The 19,790-nt window shown below is 46.7% G+C and overlaps 1 protein-coding gene across 8 annotated transcripts in view; it reads left to right on the top strand.

Annotated features, from left to right (window-relative positions):
• The first annotated feature begins 205 nt into the window (after nucleotides 1-205).
• USP18 (ubiquitin specific peptidase 18) overlaps nucleotides 206-19,790 on the top strand; it is a 20,681-nt gene continuing 1,096 nt past the window's right edge. Inside the window, exons 1-10 of one of the 8 annotated variants that reach the window (XM_064478808.1) lie at nucleotides 206-420; nucleotides 8,259-8,365; nucleotides 9,301-9,397; nucleotides 10,549-10,715; nucleotides 13,484-13,563; nucleotides 13,808-13,954; nucleotides 14,337-14,432; nucleotides 14,844-15,011; nucleotides 18,403-18,534; nucleotides 19,013-19,062. In XM_064478808.1, the coding sequence (XP_064334878.1) occupies nucleotides 8,362-8,365; nucleotides 9,301-9,397; nucleotides 10,549-10,715; nucleotides 13,484-13,563; nucleotides 13,808-13,954; nucleotides 14,337-14,432; nucleotides 14,844-15,011; nucleotides 18,403-18,534; nucleotides 19,013-19,062 (941 nt within the window). In that variant the 5' untranslated portion in view covers nucleotides 206-420; nucleotides 8,259-8,361. The other 7 variants (XM_064478804.1, XM_064478801.1, XM_064478802.1 and 4 more) reach the window with 7 other exon arrangements.

The raw sequence follows: 19,790 nt of genomic DNA, 5'->3' as shown, positions 1-19,790 counted from the left end.
TCGGCGTCACAGGCGGACGCCCCCTCCCAGCAGAACACCAGGGGGACGGCTTTGCACCCCGGCGCCGTATTTCATCGAATCCGCCAGCCACCGACTTTAAGATACCCGCTTTATGAAATTATAGCGTTAAGAAAGAAAAAAAAAATGCTGTCACTTGAACTACGAAACGCCTCCTAAATACTCCAGGGACCTTAAAATGTGAAAAGAAGAGCGTATTCCTGGAGCCACCGACGAACGGCGGGTGTGGGAAACGCAGCACGCGTTTCAAGGCGCGCGGCGGCGGGACCGGGCGGCGCCTGCGGCGCCTCCTCCGCTGGGTTTCGCTTTCGGTTCGGCGGGAAACGAAAGCCGAGCGGCGGGGCGGGGACAGAGGCGGGGCAGAGGTGTGGGCCCAGAGCCTCCCGGCGTGAGGGGACCGAGGTGAGGACAGAGCCGCGGGGACGGAGGAGCGGGTCTGAGGCGCGGGGACCGAGGAGGGGTCGGGCGCGGCGACAGACGCGGCCCCGCACTCCCCGCTCGGGCGCGCGCCCGGCCGCCGCCTCCAGGACCGGACGCCGCTGCTGAGTCGGCCTCGCATCCAGCTTAGCAGCGCGGGAGGCAAGTTTGGTGCTAATTAAGAAGCTTGCTTTCTAGGGAAGATACGACGGGGCTCTGCTCTGATGCCACCTGGATAATTAAGGGATTTAACCGGATTCTGCGAATTACAATAACGGTCTGTATTCGTTACATACGTGTGTTGGATCCATGAATTTTTCCCACGCTGATATATTTATTTGGACTTCTTGCAGGATTTTGCCCTTCATTATTTATCTATTTATTTTTACTTTTTTTTTTTTTTGGTCTTACTTGTTTTTGAGGGGAGGTAATTAGGTTCATTTATTTATTTTAATGGAGGCGCTGGGGATTGAACCCAGGACCTCATGCATGCTAGACATGCGCTCTACCACTGAGCTATACCCTCTCCCCATGACTTTGATTTTTAATTAAAAAAGAAATTGCAAAAATGTTGGAAGCTTGTTAAAAAATTCCAAAAAATGCAGGCAAATGCGCGATGTAGAAACAAGTTTCTCCTAATTCTCAACTCAGCATTTTGTGTATACCTTACCAGAAATTTTTATATGTACAAGTCTTTAAAATTGTTCTGTAATTTGCTTTTTTCCCACCAAACATATGTGATGGACATCTTTTCATGGCAAGATGTATAGATATGTCAACCTCATTTAAAAAAATTGGTGCATGATGAGAACTACATCATTTATTTAACGGATTCATGGACATTTAGATTCTTTCCAGGTTTTACTGGTAAGGATAATACAGCAGTGAATATCATTTATAGTCACAATCCTGTGAATATACGACTATATTTGTGGAAAATTCCTAGAAGTAGAATTGCTCAGTCAGTGGGCATACAAATTGAGAAATTTGAACGATTTTGTTGAATTGTGCAAATCAGAGTACTTTTTTTTGTGTCTTTAAAAAAATTTATTGAAGTATAGTCAGTTACAGTGTGTCAATTTCTGGTAGGAGTGTCTTTTTTAATACAAATACCATTGCTTCCTTTGGTGGGGGTCATTCTGTTTTATGACTTTTTTTTTCTAGTTAAAAAGGCAGAGTACTTTAGTCTTAATCCGCCCCCCCACCTCCCCCTATTTCCTAGAAGAAAGCTAAATTTAGACCTTTAAACACAAAACTTCATTCTATGACACCTCAAAATCTGGGTTCAAAGTGTTTTGGAAACTAAAGCAGAGCCTTTAACTTCATGCTTTCAAGCATTGAGGTAGTTGTACTTTGAAATTGTTCAAAAAATGGGGCAAATACCGTGAAACATTTAAAAACACTTCTTTTTGGTGTTGTGAGAGTGAAGCATAGATATCTACGTGGTGTGATGTGCTCATAGGAACCAGGTGGGTGGTGGACTAACACAGGTGCACAGCTCCGTCTTGATCTTTGGATCAGTATAGAAAAACTGAGAAAAAAAAAAAAAAAGGGGGCTTTCTGTTTGTTTTTTCATTGTTAAAAGTGTGTTGCAGAGTTTGGGCACTTTTGCATAATGATGGGCTTGCAAAGGGGAAAGTATTTAACATGTACCCAAACTCAAACAAGTTCAGTCCTAATGCTTTCTGCTGTGTCTTCTGGAGAGAGTGTGCCTAGCATGTAACCGCTACTCACTAAACACAACAGATGGTTAAGAATGAGGTCTGAATCTGTTGTCATGATGTGTTGGGTTTGGAAGACTGAGGCTGTATCATGTTGCAGGCATGTTAATTTTGTCTGTCTTTGGTGTTTAAGGATGGAGTAAGTTTTCCTTGCAGGGTCGAGTTGTGAGTCAAGAGCCCTGTGAGAAACCAGGGCCAGCCCAGGTTTCCTACATCACGTCTTGTGCTGTTTCTCCCAAGACCCCGTTATTCTGCGGCCACAGTGATGGTGGGTCTGAGCCAGCTGTTTCTATCATTCACGTCTCCCATTTAAGGGTAAAAGTTTGGGGAAGGGTGGGAACTAATTTAGTTTAGATCTTTGGAACCAAAAAAATTAAAAAAAAAACCAAACAAACCCAATAGACTCTATTTTTCAGAGCAATTTTAGGTTCACAGCAAAACGAAGTGAGAAGTAGACAGTTCCCATGTACCCCCTGCCCCCGACACATACAGCCTCCTCCACTACTGAGTTTGTTACAGTTGATGAACCTACATCACACATCATTATCATCCAAAGTCCATACTTTATGTTAGCTTCACTGTTTTGTGCATCCTCTGAGTTTTGAGAAATGTGTAATGGCTGTGTCCACCAGTATAGTATCAGACAGAATAGTTTCACTGCCCTAAGAATCCTGTGTTGGGGCCCAGTTTTTGAGTTGGGTTGAGTTTGAAAGTCCAGCTTCTTGGAATATATCCATTCTCTGTTCTCCACCACCACCCGCTTGGCTCACGCTGCCTTTCCCCATCCTTGTCAGATCTCTAAGTTTCAGTTTCCTTCTCTGTTGCCCTGCCTACCTCCTTCTCCTCTGCGATCAGCTCTGAAGGTTGCTGCCTTCTGCTGCTGCCCTTTGGAACTGGCCTATGGCATGCCTGGTGATACCTCCGCTGGGTTTTACTGCCGTGCTTTCAAAGTCTTAGCAGAGGGCAGACCAATGTCTGGAAAACACAGGCTGGTCCCTTTCTACTCTGTTTCCTCAAATTCACCTCAGTGTGGCCTCAAAGTCCTGTGTTTTACTCATGGAATTGTCAACTGCCATCATTTATCTTTCTGCTTTAACTCTCCTAGGCTGCACCTTGTAAGAGGGACATCTGTTTATGGCTATTGAAAATAAAGATTTACTGAGAAAAGAGATTGTTATCTGAGCCATTTAACATGAATTTATTAATATATGCCACTTATACTTAGTTAATATTTGGTTAGAACAACTGCAGATGGTATCCGTCCTTCACATTTTATAAAAGAATTGAGAAAAAAATTCTAAGACTTCCCATCCCTAATTCACTAACTATTTGGATCTTGGAATAGGAACACTATTGCCAACAAAGGCTCCCTTAAAAGATATTAAATCTGTGTATTAAATGAATTATTGTTTATTTAAAATTACATATTAAATACAGGAGATTTGGAAATCAAGAGAAATAATCCAGAAAAAGACAAAAATGATTTGTAATCCCACCAATTAGAGTTGCCCTTTAATGACATTTTTGGTATATTTCATCCCAGTCTTTTTTCTCTCTCTCTCTCTCTTTCTGTGTCGTTTTATTTATGCTTTACAAAATTGTGTTCATACTATATGATTTATTTGATTTCTTTTTTATTCAATGAAATATAGTCATTTCCCATTTTTTAAAACAGTCTAATATGATTTTAAGGTCCGCATAGAATTCCATTTTATGAGTAGTCATCATTTACTTATCTCCTATTGTTGCATTACCCCTCCCCCCTTTTTTTTGCCGTTATAAATAATGCTGCAGCTTTTAGATTTGGAAGGATACTTCTATTTTTTGACAATTGACAACAACAAGAAAATCCCCCTCTAAAAAAATCATCTTGTGTTAGTTAAGGAGGAACAAAAAGATCTTTAAAAGAATGGACAAAATGGTAATGGAGTGATTTTACCGTAATCTTCTAAATGCTGTAATTTTTCTTATCAATATTTTATTTCACTTTATTGGTAAAACACATAAAGAAAATAGGCCACACAAGTGAATTTGGGTGAAGTCTCTTATGCATAGATCTTTGTGTGTGTCTCTAATTCTTTCCTGAAGAGAGAGTCCTAGAGTAGATTCAGTGTTAACCGGTACACTTTCAGCTACATGAGACAGGAACACATCTCAGACTATTTTTAAGAACAGCAGAGGGGACTCTATGTGGAAGTTGGGTGGCGGCTTGAGGCTTGGTGGGATCCAGGGCTTCGCTGGTGGCCTCAGAATTCTGTCTCTTTCTCCATCTCCTGACTCTGTTTCCTACCATTGGCTCTTTTCCTTGGCTGGTGGGTTTTCTCTTTGTGGTGAAAGAGATAGTCTGATTTACGTTCTTCTGGCTTAAAACCCCATCTAAGAAGTCTAGAGCCTGATTACGATCAGCCCTGACTGGGCTGCATGACCATGGCTGAACCAGCCACCATGGGCACTGCATGGCCAAGCCTAGGCCATATGACCACAATTTGAGCCAGGCAGTGGGTGTGGGCTCCACCCAGTCCTCATAGTCTGAAAGTGGAGATAGCTTTTGAAGAGAAAAGGTGAGTCTGCTACCAAAAGGTGGGGCACTGGGATGGCAGAAATGTCAGCCATCCACTAGGATAATTTTTGAGGTTGTGGAACGTGTTGCCCAGCTGGTGTCCAGGCTGGCTGTGGCAGGGGCCACTCCCTGCAGCAGTGTGTGGTTGAGAAGCGGGTCGCTGCTGTGGACCTGGACTGGAAGATCTTGTCTTCCACATCTGCACAAGTAACCCCATGAGGTCTTCACTGACAACTCCTTAAATGGAAATAAAGCAGCCGGGAAATCATGTACCTTTAGGGAGACCACCCTGAAAAGTCTTCATGAACTGGCTTGAAGGTAGGAGCTCTGCAGTACAACCTGCATGCCAGTGGTCAGCCCTCTGCAGCTGAGGTTGGTCAGTACTTGTCATCTAGACTGATAATGTGCGCGGGAGTCACCAAGAGTCATGTCCAAGTGCAGATTCCAGTTCTGCCTTTTCAGCAAACAGCAGGTGATGCAGATGCTGCTGGTCCGAGCTTTCTAGTAGCCAGATGTTAGACTGGTGGTTTCCAATATTGTAGCAAAACAAAAGGAAAAAATTGAGGACTCAGTCCCCCTCAAGATAATAATTGTACTCTTGGTATCCATTATTTGGGAAAACATGCTGAAAATTATCATGCATTCAGAAGAACTTTTTCAAAAGGCTGTGTTTTTAGAATCATGACAGCATCTGCCTACATCTTGGCACCTTTTGGCAGAACCCTAATGAGCTGAGTGTTAAACTCGATAATTTGGTTGCAGGTGAGGCCACCTGCCCCTCGCCTGTATTCACATGCGTAGCAGTTTTGGCGCTTCGCTGGAACTGAAGAACGGGGGTATCTTACAGGTGGTGTCATGTGAGAAGTATTTGGATTCTCAGGAAGACTTTATTTTGGTCACTTCAGTAGTTTCCAGTGAGCGGGTTGCAGGGGCTGCGTTCTGCAAGCTGCAGCATTAGAGGTTTTTTGTGGTCATTACTGTCTGAGTAGCCTTTAAAGCACCTGATGCCTGCTATTCCATGGTGTTTGAACATCTCACATGAGTATGCGACAAGACTATTCTGAAATCTCTGATGAAGAGTGATGAAACTGGCCCCCATCTTTCTTCTTTGACCAGGATTTCTGTTACGTTCTTCTGCCCTGTAGCACATACTGAAGGACGTGAACCGAACACTGCAGGACGGGCTACATAATTTGTGGGTCCTGTAGTAAAGTGAAAACTTGGGGCTCCTTGTTACACACTTAGGAAGAATTTCAAGACTGCAGCCAGAGTGCATGAAACCAAGCTGGTTCTTCTGAGCGCAGATCTGTGCAGCTACAGAAGTTGTGCACTCACCAAGCCAGCCCTGACCATGTCTGCGATTCCTAAAGCACTTGTAGGCTTCATCTCATTTGTTCCCCTGTTGACGACAACCGTATGGTATTGACATTTAAAAAAATTGATTTTCCAGTCTATAAATATTTCTTCAGTCAGATTTTCAAAGAGAGAATCTGACTGAATTCACCACTAATCCACCATGCTGTTTAAAAGAGGCTGGTTGTTTCTGCCTGTTCAGACAGCTGGTGTACGTGGCATAGAGGTAGCACAGTAAAAGTGGATCACTGTGCTTTGGTGTGCGCAGTAGAATATATTTAGGAAAATTATTTTTAGGAGCATGTTTTCCAGAGCAGTGTTGTCCTTAGGATTTATAGTTTGGGCATCTATCAAAAGTCAAGAGTTTTATTTCCAAGTGTTGGACTGAGTGACAGTCTAAAGCCATTACTTGCTTAACAGGTTTTCGTGTCCGGAAGGAGACCACGCACTCCGGAGGGCAGTGTGCTCGCGCCCTTGTGCAGTCTCAGACTTCTGGAGAGTGACCAGTGAGAACAAACTGTGTTCTGGGTGCTTTGGTTTTCAGATTTTTAATATTCTTTTTTGCCCTTGGATTGAGTCGTGATTTGTTACTGATTTTTTGTGGATATGTTTGGAGCTTTTCCTCCTCATGATAATTTGAGGTGGTAAAGTTGATGTTCTGTTTTTAATTTATCTTCACACAATGTGAATAATTCACAAATAGGATTTTTTCTTGAAAGACTCGTGGCTTAATTGGCATTAATAACTTAATAAAATTTAAATATAATTCTTAAAGATAATTTTGTTTACTCTTATGAGAAGGCTGGCATACTAACAATTTTGCAAAATGTAGAGTTGATACAGTCTTAGCTATAATTCTAAATTACTTTTAAAATTTAATAAAGTTGCAAGCCAAAAAAGATATAATATTCTCTATAAACTATTTAGCAAGCTGACTCTCTCTTCCTGTATGTGTTTGTTTTCATTTTTTATTCCTTTTTTAAGATTTTAAAATAATAATTTTATGTATAAAATTAACAGTGCAAACCATTCATCTTTCTTTTGTAGTGAAAATTACGCTTTTATATCTCAACATATAAAGTATATGAGATTTTCTACCCTAAATTGTTTGTGGAACATTTGTAACTGGATTTTTAGATATTAACAGTTAACCACACTGGTTACGTAGGGTGGTAACAAAAGTGATCACTTGGTCGCGCACCAGTGCAAGGACACTAGAAAGGGCACTGAAGTGGGCATTTGGTTATTTGGCCTTTCAAAGGCTGAGGCCGAGGAGCAGGTCTTAGCTGAATAATGATGTTGAAGCCACACTTTGGGGCTGTCTTACTTCATCTGGAAAATGTAAGCCTTCATACGATGTTTTGAAAGCACTTAGATACGGTGCCGCTTGATCTAGGCCAGAGGCCTAGATGGGGATGACCCACCCTTCAGTGGGACTTAGGGCTTTCCCACCACGTCTTTGTGTGCTGTTTGTTTACTTGGTAAACCCCTTGGCTGTCTTTTCATCTCATTCTACCTGGATATTCTCCATGTGTCCCACCGTGGGGCATTGCCTGCCCACCCAAACTTGGTTTGGCTTTTACTTTTCTATTAGAGCGAGAGCTCTAAGGGAATCTGCCTGTAAGGACTTCTCATGCAGCTGATTAAAACTGAGCGTTGTTGTGGTCCGTAATTCAGATTTGTCAGCAGTCGTGTGAGCTCTGCCTTCACTGCTGTGTGTCAGCTCTTCGCAGCGAGAATGATCCTTCATGCCCCCTTAAGACAGTGTGTCTGCCTAGACCGTGAGCCTTGACTCCACGTTCCAACTGATTGGTAATAAAATAAATATGTGTGAAACGCTTCACCTCCCCCCCCCCCCCCCCAAGCTAGAACATAACGGGTGGTTATGTGCTCTCACTTGTCTCATGCCTCTGCCTCCCCATTGGAACTGAAGGCCTAATCTTCTCCGTCTTCATTATCTGTTTAGAAAGCTTCAACTCTCTCTCTCTCACACACACAGATGTCTGCACAGCTAATGTCTCATTCCCTTGAGTCTGTGGGAACAAAGAACCTGGGGAGGCTGTGTCATTTGTGGCTCGAGGGCTTGTGGGCCAGTCTCGCCAGACACTTATCTCCTCCATGATCGGCTCTTTGGAGTTGGAACCGACCCATCGCCTTTCTTACCCTTACCTCCTGTGCTGTTTCCACAGAGGCCCCGCCAAGGCTGGCTCATGCAAGCTCCTCCTGGAGGTGAGGTCCTGTGGTCCTGAAGGCGGCCTGGCAGCTGGTGTCCTGGGTTTTGACGAGATCACAATGGGTATGGTGCTTGGGTTCCTGGGGACATTTGCCGGCCAGCCTGGGCTGTCTCAGAGTCTCTCGGAGGAGCCTGGGCCTGCCCTCTGGCTCGAGGTTCCCCATCTTCTCTTTTGACTGCGTAGAAGCACTTCCCTGCCCTGTGTGCAGGCGCCAGGGGCCCTGGTGCTTCTGCTGGTCTGGGAGTGGATTTCTCTGGCTCAGCTGTCCCCAGATTCTTAGGTTCTTCTTGCCCTATCTCATATGCCAGAGCCCTTTCCCCAGGACCTCTGACACCAGGGGGACTCCCTCGCTCTGAAATTACTCACCTTGTGGGGTCTGCTGAGCCCAAGGCAGGGTGGGGAAGGAGAGGTTGGTGGCTAGTGGGTCAGAGAAATGCCACCTTTCGGTTTTCTCACACCCTTGTAAGTTCCCTGTGGCTTCCGGCCCCCCGAGGTGAGTTTAGAGGGGGCAGATCTCCCCTGGAGCTGTCTTCTGATTTCCTCCAACCGTGCAGTGGGGACTGGGCAGGCGCTTTCCCACTGAGTCCAGAAACGATTACCTGGGAAATTGCTCTTGTCCCTGAGCCCCACATCAGCCTGTCCTGACTCAGCTCCGCAGGGACAACCTGAAGGAGCGGGGCCCTGAAACCTCCCAGGTCTGCTTTCTGTAATGCTTCTTTCTTTTCCTTTGCTCTTACAGTTGCTTGTTCCCAGACTGATAAGTGGTGCACTTCCTTGTGACAGTCCTTTTACTAACGGGCTGTGAAAACTTCTGCTGCTGTTTCACTTTTCAGAGGCTCATGTTTATCCCTCCTTTCCTGTTTGTTTGCAAGCTCCTCTGTGAATTCTTTGTGCCTCTGGGAGTACTTCGTAGGATTTCGTGTCTGTAGGAAGTTGTAGAAAAACGCTTCGGCCTCGGTGGGGCCTTGCCCTCAGTGTCTTCCTGCCCTTGTCACAGGTCCGGTTGGTTTACACAACCTTGGGCAGACCTGCTGCCTGAACTCCCTGATTCAGGTGTTGGCTATGAACGTGGAATTCACCAAGATATTGAAGAGGTAAGACTATCGTTTAGGCAGTTAAATGTGTTTAGTATTCTGTGTTTTCAGTTATTCGGAGTGGTTTGGACTTCGACAAGTCTTCTTTCAGAAGTTGCCAGAGAGAAGATCTTGTTTTGTACAAACTGGTCTCTACATTGTAATCACCTAAGAAGATTAAAAAAAAAATACATGCTGATTTGACCCCCACATATTTGGTTTCAGCTGGGGCCCAGGTGGGCATCTCAGGTGGGGCCCAAGCGTTGGTGCTTTTTAGAAAGACTCCCCAGGTAATTCTAAAGTGTAGCCAGATTGACAGCCACTGATTTGGTTAAAAGGAAGTTGGGACTACACCAGTGTCAATCAGTGAGTCTACTGACTTCTCAGAACACACACAGACACACACACACACGAGTACACACACACACGAGTACACACACACACACGAGTACACACACACACACGAGTACACACACACACACACACGAGTACACACACTATGAGAACCCTTCTTCTCAGCGGGTTCTGCCCAGAAATGCCGAGCCTCAGCCAGACTGACTGGCAAACACCTTCAGGAACCAAACATCACGCCCTGTGTATATTTGTGCATTCTCTTCTGTACTTCCTCCTTCTTCCCGTCCGTGGGCACTGACACTTGAGAGATGCCTGTAATGAAACAAAGCATTCCAGAATACATGGCCGTCCCTCATGTTGCCCTTGCCAGGACCTAGATCCGTATTTGCTCGTTCAGTTTGGAGCCTGAGGCTGGCCACTTTGCTGTGGACCCAGGGCCGCCTGCGTCTGCCCCGCACTCTGGGGGGACTATCGGGCTGGGTGGGACAGTTGTGCTGCTCCTGGTCTCGACAGGGTACTCTCTGTAGCTGATTTGCTAACATGGTAGTTCTCAACCTAATCTGTACATTTAAATCATCTGGGAAACTTAAACATTCAGATTATTGGGCTCTACCCCCAGAAGTTCTGAGTTAGTTAGTCTGCAGAGTGGCCTGGACGTGGAGATTTTTGAAAGTTCTCCCGGGTGATTCTAGTGTGCACCTGGCACTGAGAACGGTGGGGACACGGAGGCTCGTGGTGTCTTTTTTTAAAATTTTATTTTATTGAGTTTTAGTCAGTTCAAAAAAATTTTTTTATTTTGTGGTGTTTTCTTTCGTCAGGATAACAGTGCCCAGGGGAGCCGAGGAGCAGAAGAGAAGTGTCCCCTTCCAGCTGCTCCTGCTGCTGGAAAAGATGCAGGATTGCCGGCAGAAAGCAGTGCAGCCCATGCAGCTGGCCTACTGTCTCCAGAAGTACAAAGTGCCCTGTAAGGCAGCCCCCAGCCCTGGTATGGGGTGGGGGGGGGAGGGGGAAGGAGGGTGGGGGAGGGGAGGGGTAGGGTAAGGGCGGGCCAGTGAGTGAACAGGGGCGAAGCCCTTATATAAGTGGAGGCAGTGTGTGGGTCTGAAAGGTTAAAGAGCCCACATTCTTTCAGGTGCAGCATTGGTATTATTCACGCACATATGGCTTCCACACTCACTCTTTTTCTGCCTCTCAGTAGAGAAAGTAACCCTAAGAGTCTCCTCAAAGCTGATTCAGCTGCAGGTAAAGAACCCTAGGGAAACAGAATCAAGAATTCCTAAGGAGAAACCATGTTCTACACAAGAAAACTCTTAAACAGTTTAGGTTTTTTTATTTTTTAACAGCCTCAATGAGATATATGTCACATACTATAAAATTCAATCATTCAAAAATGTACATACAATTCAGAGGTTTTTTAAGTATTTCACAGAGTTGCACAATCATCGCCACAATCTAATTTTACCAGATTTTCGTCACTCCCCAAATGAAGCCCCCACCACTTAGCAGTCACTCTCACCATTCTCCTTTGTTTTCTTCTAGGTTTTATAGTTTTAGCTTTCACGTTTAGATCTGTGTTTCATCTTGAGTACATTTTTGTGAATGGTGTGAGATGGGGTCCAGTTTCGTTCTTCTGCATGTGGGCATCCAGTTGTTCCAGTGCCATTTGTTGAAAGTATTATTCTTTTCCCATTGAGTTGTTGTGATACTCCTCTGGAAAACCAGTTGACCATAAATGTAGGTGTATGTTTCTGGATTCTAATTCTATTTCATTGATCTCCGTGTCTGTCCTTACGCCAGTACCACACTGTCTTGATTACTGAAGCTTTGTAGTAAGCTTTAATATTGAAAATGTGAGTTTTCCAATTTTGTTCTTTTTTCCATAATGCAGACTTTCTTTTATCGTGCTTCACTTTATTGCACTTCACAGATATTGTATTTTTTAGAAGTTGATGGTTTGTGAGCGCAGCCGTCCCCCGCGTCCCCAGGAGATCCTCCAAACCCAGCAGGCGGGCCTGGCCCAGGCTCCTATGAAATCACTGCCTCTGGCCTTGGACCTGGTGCGCGTGAGTTTCCGTGTGCGCTTCTCAAGCGAATAGGGTCTCCGATTCCCCCAGTCCCGTGAGGCTCCCAGAGCCAAGCCCCCTGGCCTTCAAAACCAGATGTCCTGGGGTCTCCTCCTCCTCTCAATGCCAGAACCCGGGCTGGGGAGGTTGACGTGGGGCTTAGAGCTCTCACTCCTGTGGGAGGGCCCCTCTTGTTCAGCTTGTGGGTCGCCCACCCAGGAGGTATGGGGCCCAATTATGTCTTCAGCACGCCCCTCCTGCCGTCCTGCTGTGGTTCCATCTTCATGTCTCCAGTTGAAGGAGATCTTCTTTGCTAGGTTCCGGTCTTTTTTTCCAGTGGTTGTCTGGCAGTCAGTTGTGGTTTTGTTGTAGTTGCGAGGAGAGGCGAGCTCCTGGTCCTACCACTCTGCCATTTTGACCAGAAATCATCTGTTTTCTTCTAAAAGTGTTATTGTCTGACATTTTACATTTAGACCTGTGATCCATTTTGAATTAATTTCTATATAAGGCAGGAGGTTTAGGTCAATTTTTTTCTTGGATATGGACGTCCAGTTGTTCTAGTACTGTCTGTTGAAAAGATGATTCTTTTTCCATTGAAATACCTTTGCACATTTGTCAAAAATTAACCTGCCATACTTGTGTGTGTCTATTTCTGGATTCTGTTCTATCCCATTTATCTCTCTGTTTATCCCTCCGCCAACGCCATGCTCTTGACTCCCGTAGCTTTATAAATCTATATTTAAAATCTACATCATAAAATTGGTTAGTGTGTTGCCTCTAACTTTATTCTGTTTTGAAAATGCTTGTTATTCTAGTTCCTTTACCTTTCCATATAAATGTTAAGACCAGCCTGTCTGTATCCACAAGAAAATCTTGCTGGGATTTTGATTGGAATTGATTGAAGTCTATAGATCAGTCTGAGGAGATTTGATATCTTCACCATGTTGAATCTTGCAATACATCAACATGATATGTCTTTAAATGTCCTTGTGTCTTCTTTATAAGATTTTTTTTTAATTCACATAATTTCAACATAAGGGCTAAAAGCTACCAATGCCTACTAGTAGCCTTCAAAAATGGAAAATATGCTTGAAACCTCACTTATGGAAAAGGAACACAGAGTTGAGATTCTGCTCAGCTCCTGGTGACACTGGGCATTTAAGACTTCCAGGTCAAGCTGAATGGTTATGGAGCAGTATCCATTTCAGAAAGCAGGGAAGGAGCCTTCCAGGCAGAGGGAGCAGCGCATACAAAGACCCAACTGTGTGGCCTTGGGCAAGTGGCTACCTCTCTGTGCCTCAGTTTCCTCATGCTCCACAGCAGGCTTCTCCTCTGTGCTGCTATCTTGAAGGGACCAAGAAGGGCCTGAGGCATCTATTTTTATCCATTCTGCCAGTATTGGTTTTATCTGGCTGGGCCCCCAGAGGAGGCCAGTAGGGGTGGGTGGCAAGTCAGAGGACAGAGAACTTATGTGACGCGGGGAGACTGGATTTTAAGTTGTAAGGGGAGTTCTCAAAATCAATACCAAGCTTATTTTCATTTTTATCACCTAACATCCAGTGCAAACTTGGCCTGAGAGTGGGGGAAGGACAGTGCGATGAGTTTCCACGTGTGTCTGGGTAGCTGGGGCACAAGGGAGTGAGAAGTGTCCCTGGGACCTCACCCTGGGCATCCTTTCCTCTTTGGCCAGTGTTTGTCCAGCATGATGCTGCCCAGCTCTACCTCACAGTGTGGAACCTGATTAAGGACCAGATCACGGATGTGGACTTGGTAAGTCCTAGAACGAGAGGGCTCGGGTGGTGAAGAGCTGTGCCTGTATCTGACCCACTCAGCTGTTGACCTTGTGGCATGCAGACGGGATTAAAAGAGGAAATGCACCTAAAATACTGGTCACAGCTCCTAGTGTGGCCACTGTGATTACTCTGTACCCTTGAGCAGAGCAAAGGGCGGCTGCCGCTTCTGGAAATTGGCCGACTTTTTCAGAGCCTTCCCCCTCCTCCCCATCCTCTTGCAGGTGGCGAGGCTGCAGGCCCTCTACACCATCCGCGTGAAGGAGTCCTTCGTTTGCCTAGAGTGCTCCATGGAGAGTTGTAGGGACAGCAGCATGCTGACCCTCCCCCTTTCTCTTTTTGACCTGGACTTGAAGCCCCTGAAGACACTGGTGAGGGCTCCTCTTGCGGGGGTTTCTGTTCTAACGCAGCTAGCCCCATGTTGCTGTGGCCCCCTTGCCACTTTAATCCATCCTTGGCTTTAAAAAGTCATTTCTACTTCCCCTACACGGCGCTGGCTAAGTTCTCCTTTGATCTGCAAGAACTGTTTCTCCTCCTACTTCCCCTTATCCTTGCACTGCTCCCCTGACAAGTGCCCCTCTTTTTTCCCTCCAGTGAGTACATACTTTTTGAGATCCTGGCAGGTGCACCATGCTGGGCCACATGTTAAGGGGACGTGGGGAAACCAGAAGGAAGTTTACATCCCCTTTTGCAGGGCAAGGGGTTGTACTCCTGATGGAAGTAACCCTCCTTTCCCTTGTTTTCCTGGGGCAGGAGGACTCCCTGCTCTGTTTCTTCCAGCCCAGGGAGTTGTCCAGCAAAGACAAGTGCTTCTGTGAGAGCTGTGGGAGGAAGACCTGCTGGAAGCAGGTACTCCTTCCTGAAGCAGGTGTTTCCCTGGTCTGGGGACGTCTTCATGGAGCCCCTGGGGGCGCCTTGTGACGGTGGAGGGAGGGAATCCTGTTGGGCTGGGACCTGGGGTCCTTGGGCTTCTGATTTCCAGGGCTGTGGATGTGTCCTTGGAGAGGGGGACAGTGTCCCCTCAGGGCCAGACTCTTCCGCAGGAGCAGACCCCGTGGTTCCCCTGGGGTCCTGGGCAGAGCCCTGGACTGTTGGAGCCTTCTGGGAAGACCCAGCAGACAGGCCCTCCACTCTATATTATTCCCTTCCGCTCCCTTCTCTTTGGGAAGGAGAACATATCATTGGCCCTGGTGTTTCTCGGGATCAACCTCTTTCAAGTGCAGTAAGACTTTGTCTCCATGGTATCTTTTCTGTTTTCAGGTCCTGAAGCTGACCCACCTGCCCCAGACCTTGACCATTCACCTCATGCGGTTCTGCCTCAGAAATCTGCAAACACAGAAAATCTGCCACTCACTGCATTTCCCCCAGAGCTTGGACCTAAAGAAGCATCTCGAGACGGAGGAGGACCCCTGCGCTGCCGAGGAGCCGGTGAGAGCCCTTCACCTCCCTTCCACCCCTGTCACTGCCACCATGTCCGTCTGTCCTGTCCATCTCCCCTGCCCTGAGCCGCCTGACATCCTTCAACCAGGCATGCATTTTGGGAGTCACTCTCTCATCTCAGACATTGGTCCTCCGATGGCCAAGCTCAGGACACACAGAGGGGGACCAGTCGCCAGTGGGTCATATACATACATTTGAGAAACACTTGTGTTTTAAACAAGCATTTTCATGATGTGAACTCGAATACCAGCGACGGGCTGTTAGCGTCATGTCACCACCACAACTTGCAGTTTGTAGTTGCACCTCTTTTAAGGTTCAAGATTTCATTTCTAGTTGTTGGATTTGCACTCATCTACCTCACAGCACTGAAGGAAGGAACTCATAAATCAGGACCTTCCTTTTAAACGAGGTGTGTGTGCTTTTGTACACACAGGTAAGCAGCACATCCTCGGTTCTAAGCATCGTACCAGCCGTTCTTTTTGAAACAGCTTACGCTCACCTTGAGGAGAGTAAGAAAGTAGCCAGTACAGTGGGTCAGATGTATTCGGAGTAAAGGTGAATTCAGTGTTCCTGGGCCAGTAACTTACTGGGAGATTCTGAGAAGAATTGACGTAAATATCTTTTCTCCATGGGTTTAAAACGCTGCGTCTTCAAATTCTGCGTTTTCATATACATAGAGACCCATGTTTGGACTGTCTGCTTTGTTCCACGGGCCTGCTTGCTGCCTGTGCTCTAGAAGCACAGCTTCTGGAGGCTGAGGCCTGACGGTGCGGGCTCCTGGTACCACGTGGTTTCTGTCCCTGTTCAGAGCACACACCTTGCACAGGGTTCTGTTTCCTTCCCTCTAAGCCTCCTTGTCTCTGCTCAGGCAGCCGACCTAACGGAGTATGTCTTACAAATGTCTGACACTTGAAAGGAGTTACGTAAGATTTTGAACACGTGCCAGAGCAGCGAGGAGCTGTGCAGTGAGCCTCCACGCCCCCCACCCCCAAGCAGGTGTCGGCCAGTATTGCTGCACCTGCACCCCACCCTCTGCTTGGGTTGTTCTGAAGCAAATCCCAGACACCACACGTGTCATTTGTAGGGATTTCATTATGTCTCGCTGAAGAATAAGCACGCTTCGTAAATGTAGCCCGTTCCGTCTCGTAATTCCTCAGTATCATGTAACACGCAGTCGCCATTCAGATTTCCGTGGCTGTCCCGTAAGTTGCTTGCTTCGCTTGAATCTAGATCCACACCAAATATACACTTGCGTTTGGTAAGTTTGTCTCCTACCCTGCCTTTCTTTCTTCTTTAGGTTGAGTTTCCTTGATGTTTCCTTTCTTTCTTTTCCTTGAAATTTATTTGGTTGAGGGTTTTTTTATGTTTATCCAGAATAGGCTGGTCTCACTTGACATGCCTGTCTGTCCGTTGTGTTTCTTGTAAACTGATAGTTAGACCTAGAGCTTGCCCGCACTTTAAAAAACCAGCACACAATGAATATATGTATGTTCATGTATAAGTGAAAAATTGTGCTCTACACTGGAATTTGAGACAACATTGTAAAATGATTATAAATCAATACAAAATGTTATATTGTTTAAAAAAAGCTACATGCAGACACTAAAAGCAGTGTGCTGAATGATGGTCTATTAAAGATTAAAAATGCCTGAATAGCTCACAGTGAAAAAGAATGTGACAATGAATATATGTATGTTCATGCATAAGTGAAAAATTGTGCTCTACACTGGAATTTGACACAACATTGTAAACTAACTATAACTCAGTTAAAAAAAAAAAAAGAAAAAAAAATCCAGCATGAAGTCCCCATGTGATTCAGCTTCGTTTGCACCCCTCCCACCGATCGATCCTGTTTAAAGGTCTCAGGGTAGGGACATTGTTTGACTGTGGTGAGAGAAAAAATAATGTTCACGTGGAGACCCCGTTCCCAATCAGTGAAAACCCCCTCTCTCGTCACTGTCTCCTTTCCACAGAGATTAACCTCTTATGTGGACTCTCCGAGACCTGAGGGCGTGAGATGACTCGCTGGCGAGTCTGATGACACTTGCTGGTCTTTCCCTTCCTTGGCCTCTTTGAGATGTTCTGTTACTGATCATCCTCCCTTCCGGATCTGCCCGCTCCAGGTCTCTCCCAAGGTCTCTTTCTCCATTGCTGGATCCTTTCCTGCCTGTTTTTTTTTTTTTTTTTAATTGGTTTTTAGTGTTAATTCCATTCATTTTTCTTCCCATTTTTTGAATGTCGTCTCGATTCTTGTGGTTTCAGTGATCACCTCACATTGCAGACTTCCAAACCCCTGTCTTCTGTTCAGGCCTCACCCTTGAGCTCCACCTCCTACTGAATGCTGTTGCCCAAAATAATTATTTTCATTCGTAAACACCTCTGTTCTAAATGTCACTTTATAGCACCAACGTCTTCCTAGTTTCCAAGTCAAAAATCTGGGGTTCATCCTTACAGTGCTTCCTACTGGCTCCCCCCCCACCATACCCATCAGTTGCAAAGTCCCTGATTAAATTTCCCTAATTTTTCACAAATCTGCCCCCTCATCTCCACCTTCGCTCTCATCTCATCAGTATAGGGGTTGAGAGCCTGGGCTTGGAAGCCAGGCCGGCCTGGGTGAAACCCCGCCTCCTCTGTTTGTGAGCTCTGACCTTTGGGTAAATTGCTTTACCTCCCTGAGCTCAGATTCCTCCTCTGCAGTGTAGGATCTATGCCGGCACCCAGCTTACAGGTTTGTTGTGAGTATTAAATGAGTGCTAAAAGTTAGCCAGTAATTATTGTGCTAACAATGCTCAGTGTCGCTTAGCGGCGGCTCCCACTGGTGTCACCCAGGCTCTTACCAGGTCTCCCTCCAGCGGCTGTGGTTCCCTCACTTCTCTCGCGTTTTTTAAACCTCGTTATTTCAGTGTTTCTCAAACACAAATCTGATGACGTTGCCCCTCTGCTGAAAACCTTCCAACATCTCTGGCGCTTGGGAGAAAGCTCTGATCCAGACTTGACCCCTGGGGTCGGACGTCGTGACTGACCGGCACCCCCCACCTCCTTTCCTGGGGGCGCTGCCCCGTTACTGCAGCCTCCACCCCGTGGTGCCTGCCGGCCTCCTTCTGCCTCCAGGCCTGCCAAGTGTCTGCTCTGGGGAGCTTTCCTTCTTTCTGGGGCAGAGTTGTTTCTTCCCAAACTCACCCGTAAACACAGCTGGTATGAAACATGGCGTTCCAGTTCTGGTGTGACTGGTTGTGAGTCTTGGGGTCTTTGCAGCTGGGGTGCCTGGCGCAGAGAGACACCAAGTGCATTGAATGCGTGGTGAGCAGGGTCTGCTTATCCTGGATGCGGGTCAGCAGAGGATGGTGACCGGGGTCACTCTGTGCCTTGTGTCCTTCAGCGTGGGGGACAGTACGAACTCTTTGCTGTGATTGCGCACACGGGGACAGCTGACTTCGGTCACTACTGTGCCTACGTCCGGAGCTGTGTGGATGGACAGTGGTTCTGCTTCAACGACTCCAATGTTTCTTGGGTGAGAAACGTCAGCCCCAGTTGCCTCTTGCCCTGGACTCTCCCTCTCTGATAATTTCTGGGCCCAGGACGAGATGGTCTTCAAGGCACACTGTGGCCCTGTTCTCCTGGGGGGCCTTTTGTGGAGTGCAAAGCCCTTTCTGCACAGGGTCCCTATCTGGATTACAGCTCTGCCGGAGTCCACTTAGCCCTTTGTCTGGGTTTCTGGTGTCCTAGGCTCAGTGCTTACAGTCTTATACTCTGGGGAAATGTGTGGAAACCAAGAAGAGTTAGAAATATGAGAGTGAGAACCTCGGGCTAAGATAACCAAGTTTAAACGGGGACAAGGGTGCTACAGAGACTTCATGCGTGTGGCATCCTGCCGCTTGATGATCCAGGCTGTGGGAGTTTCTGGGGTGGGTTTTTCTGGATGGTGGAGGGGCAGCTTGCCACAGCCTTACTCTCTGGCCGCTTCACCCCATCTGTCTGTGTCCTTGCAGGTGTCCTGGGAAGATGTCCAGTGTACCTATGGGAGCCACAGCTACCGCTGGTGAGTGGAGGACTGGGGTGTGGGGCCCCATGGAGCTCACTCAGGGTGCTTGTTGCTCTATGAAACGCACACAGATTCAGCTGCCTCTCACATGTGGGTAATTCCCCACTGAAGAACCGCTCAGCCTCACCTTTCAGCACCCATGACCTCACTCTGCTTTCCTCGCAGTCTGGATGCCAGCAGTCCTAGAGCATAAATGGCTCCCAGACACCGTGCTATCCGTGGTCTGTGTTGCCGTCTCCCAGCTCATCATCAGGGCAGACTCCCTGTCTAACTTCAGGGCCTCCGCTCTTGCCTGCTTCTCCATGAAGCCTCCCCTGAGCCCTGAGCCCCAGGCGGACCTGCTGGGCTTCTCAGCTGCTCTCATTGTGCCTGGAGCGGGGGCCATACTGCGTCGTACTCACTCCCTCACATAATGTCCGTTCACATCAGACCACGGCTCTCTGGAGGCAAGGACTAGTCTTGCCCTCCTTTGTCTGGAACAGTGGCTTGCACTTAGTAAACTGCAATAAATAAATTGTTAAAAATCGATAACTATGCGGGGGAAACTGGAGAGGAAAAGGCTGGGTAAAGTTAAAGCAGAGCCTTTGTAAGTTCTCCAGCTGAATTTCTGGGTTGGGGGTGACAGACACCAGGCATGACATGTGAGAGGGCCCCAGCTGCAGAAGTAGGCCGCCATTTGGAAACTAATGAGTTAGGTGGGATTTGTGCTTGAAACCCTCCCCCCA

Source organism: Camelus dromedarius, chromosome 25, assembly GCF_036321535.1.
Source record: "Camelus dromedarius isolate mCamDro1 chromosome 25, mCamDro1.pat, whole genome shotgun sequence".
In the NCBI taxonomy this organism is placed as follows: Eukaryota; Metazoa; Chordata; class Mammalia; order Artiodactyla; family Camelidae; genus Camelus; species Camelus dromedarius.
The sequence above is the reverse complement of the archived record's forward strand: the minus strand, read 5'-3'. Positions and strand labels throughout refer to the sequence as shown.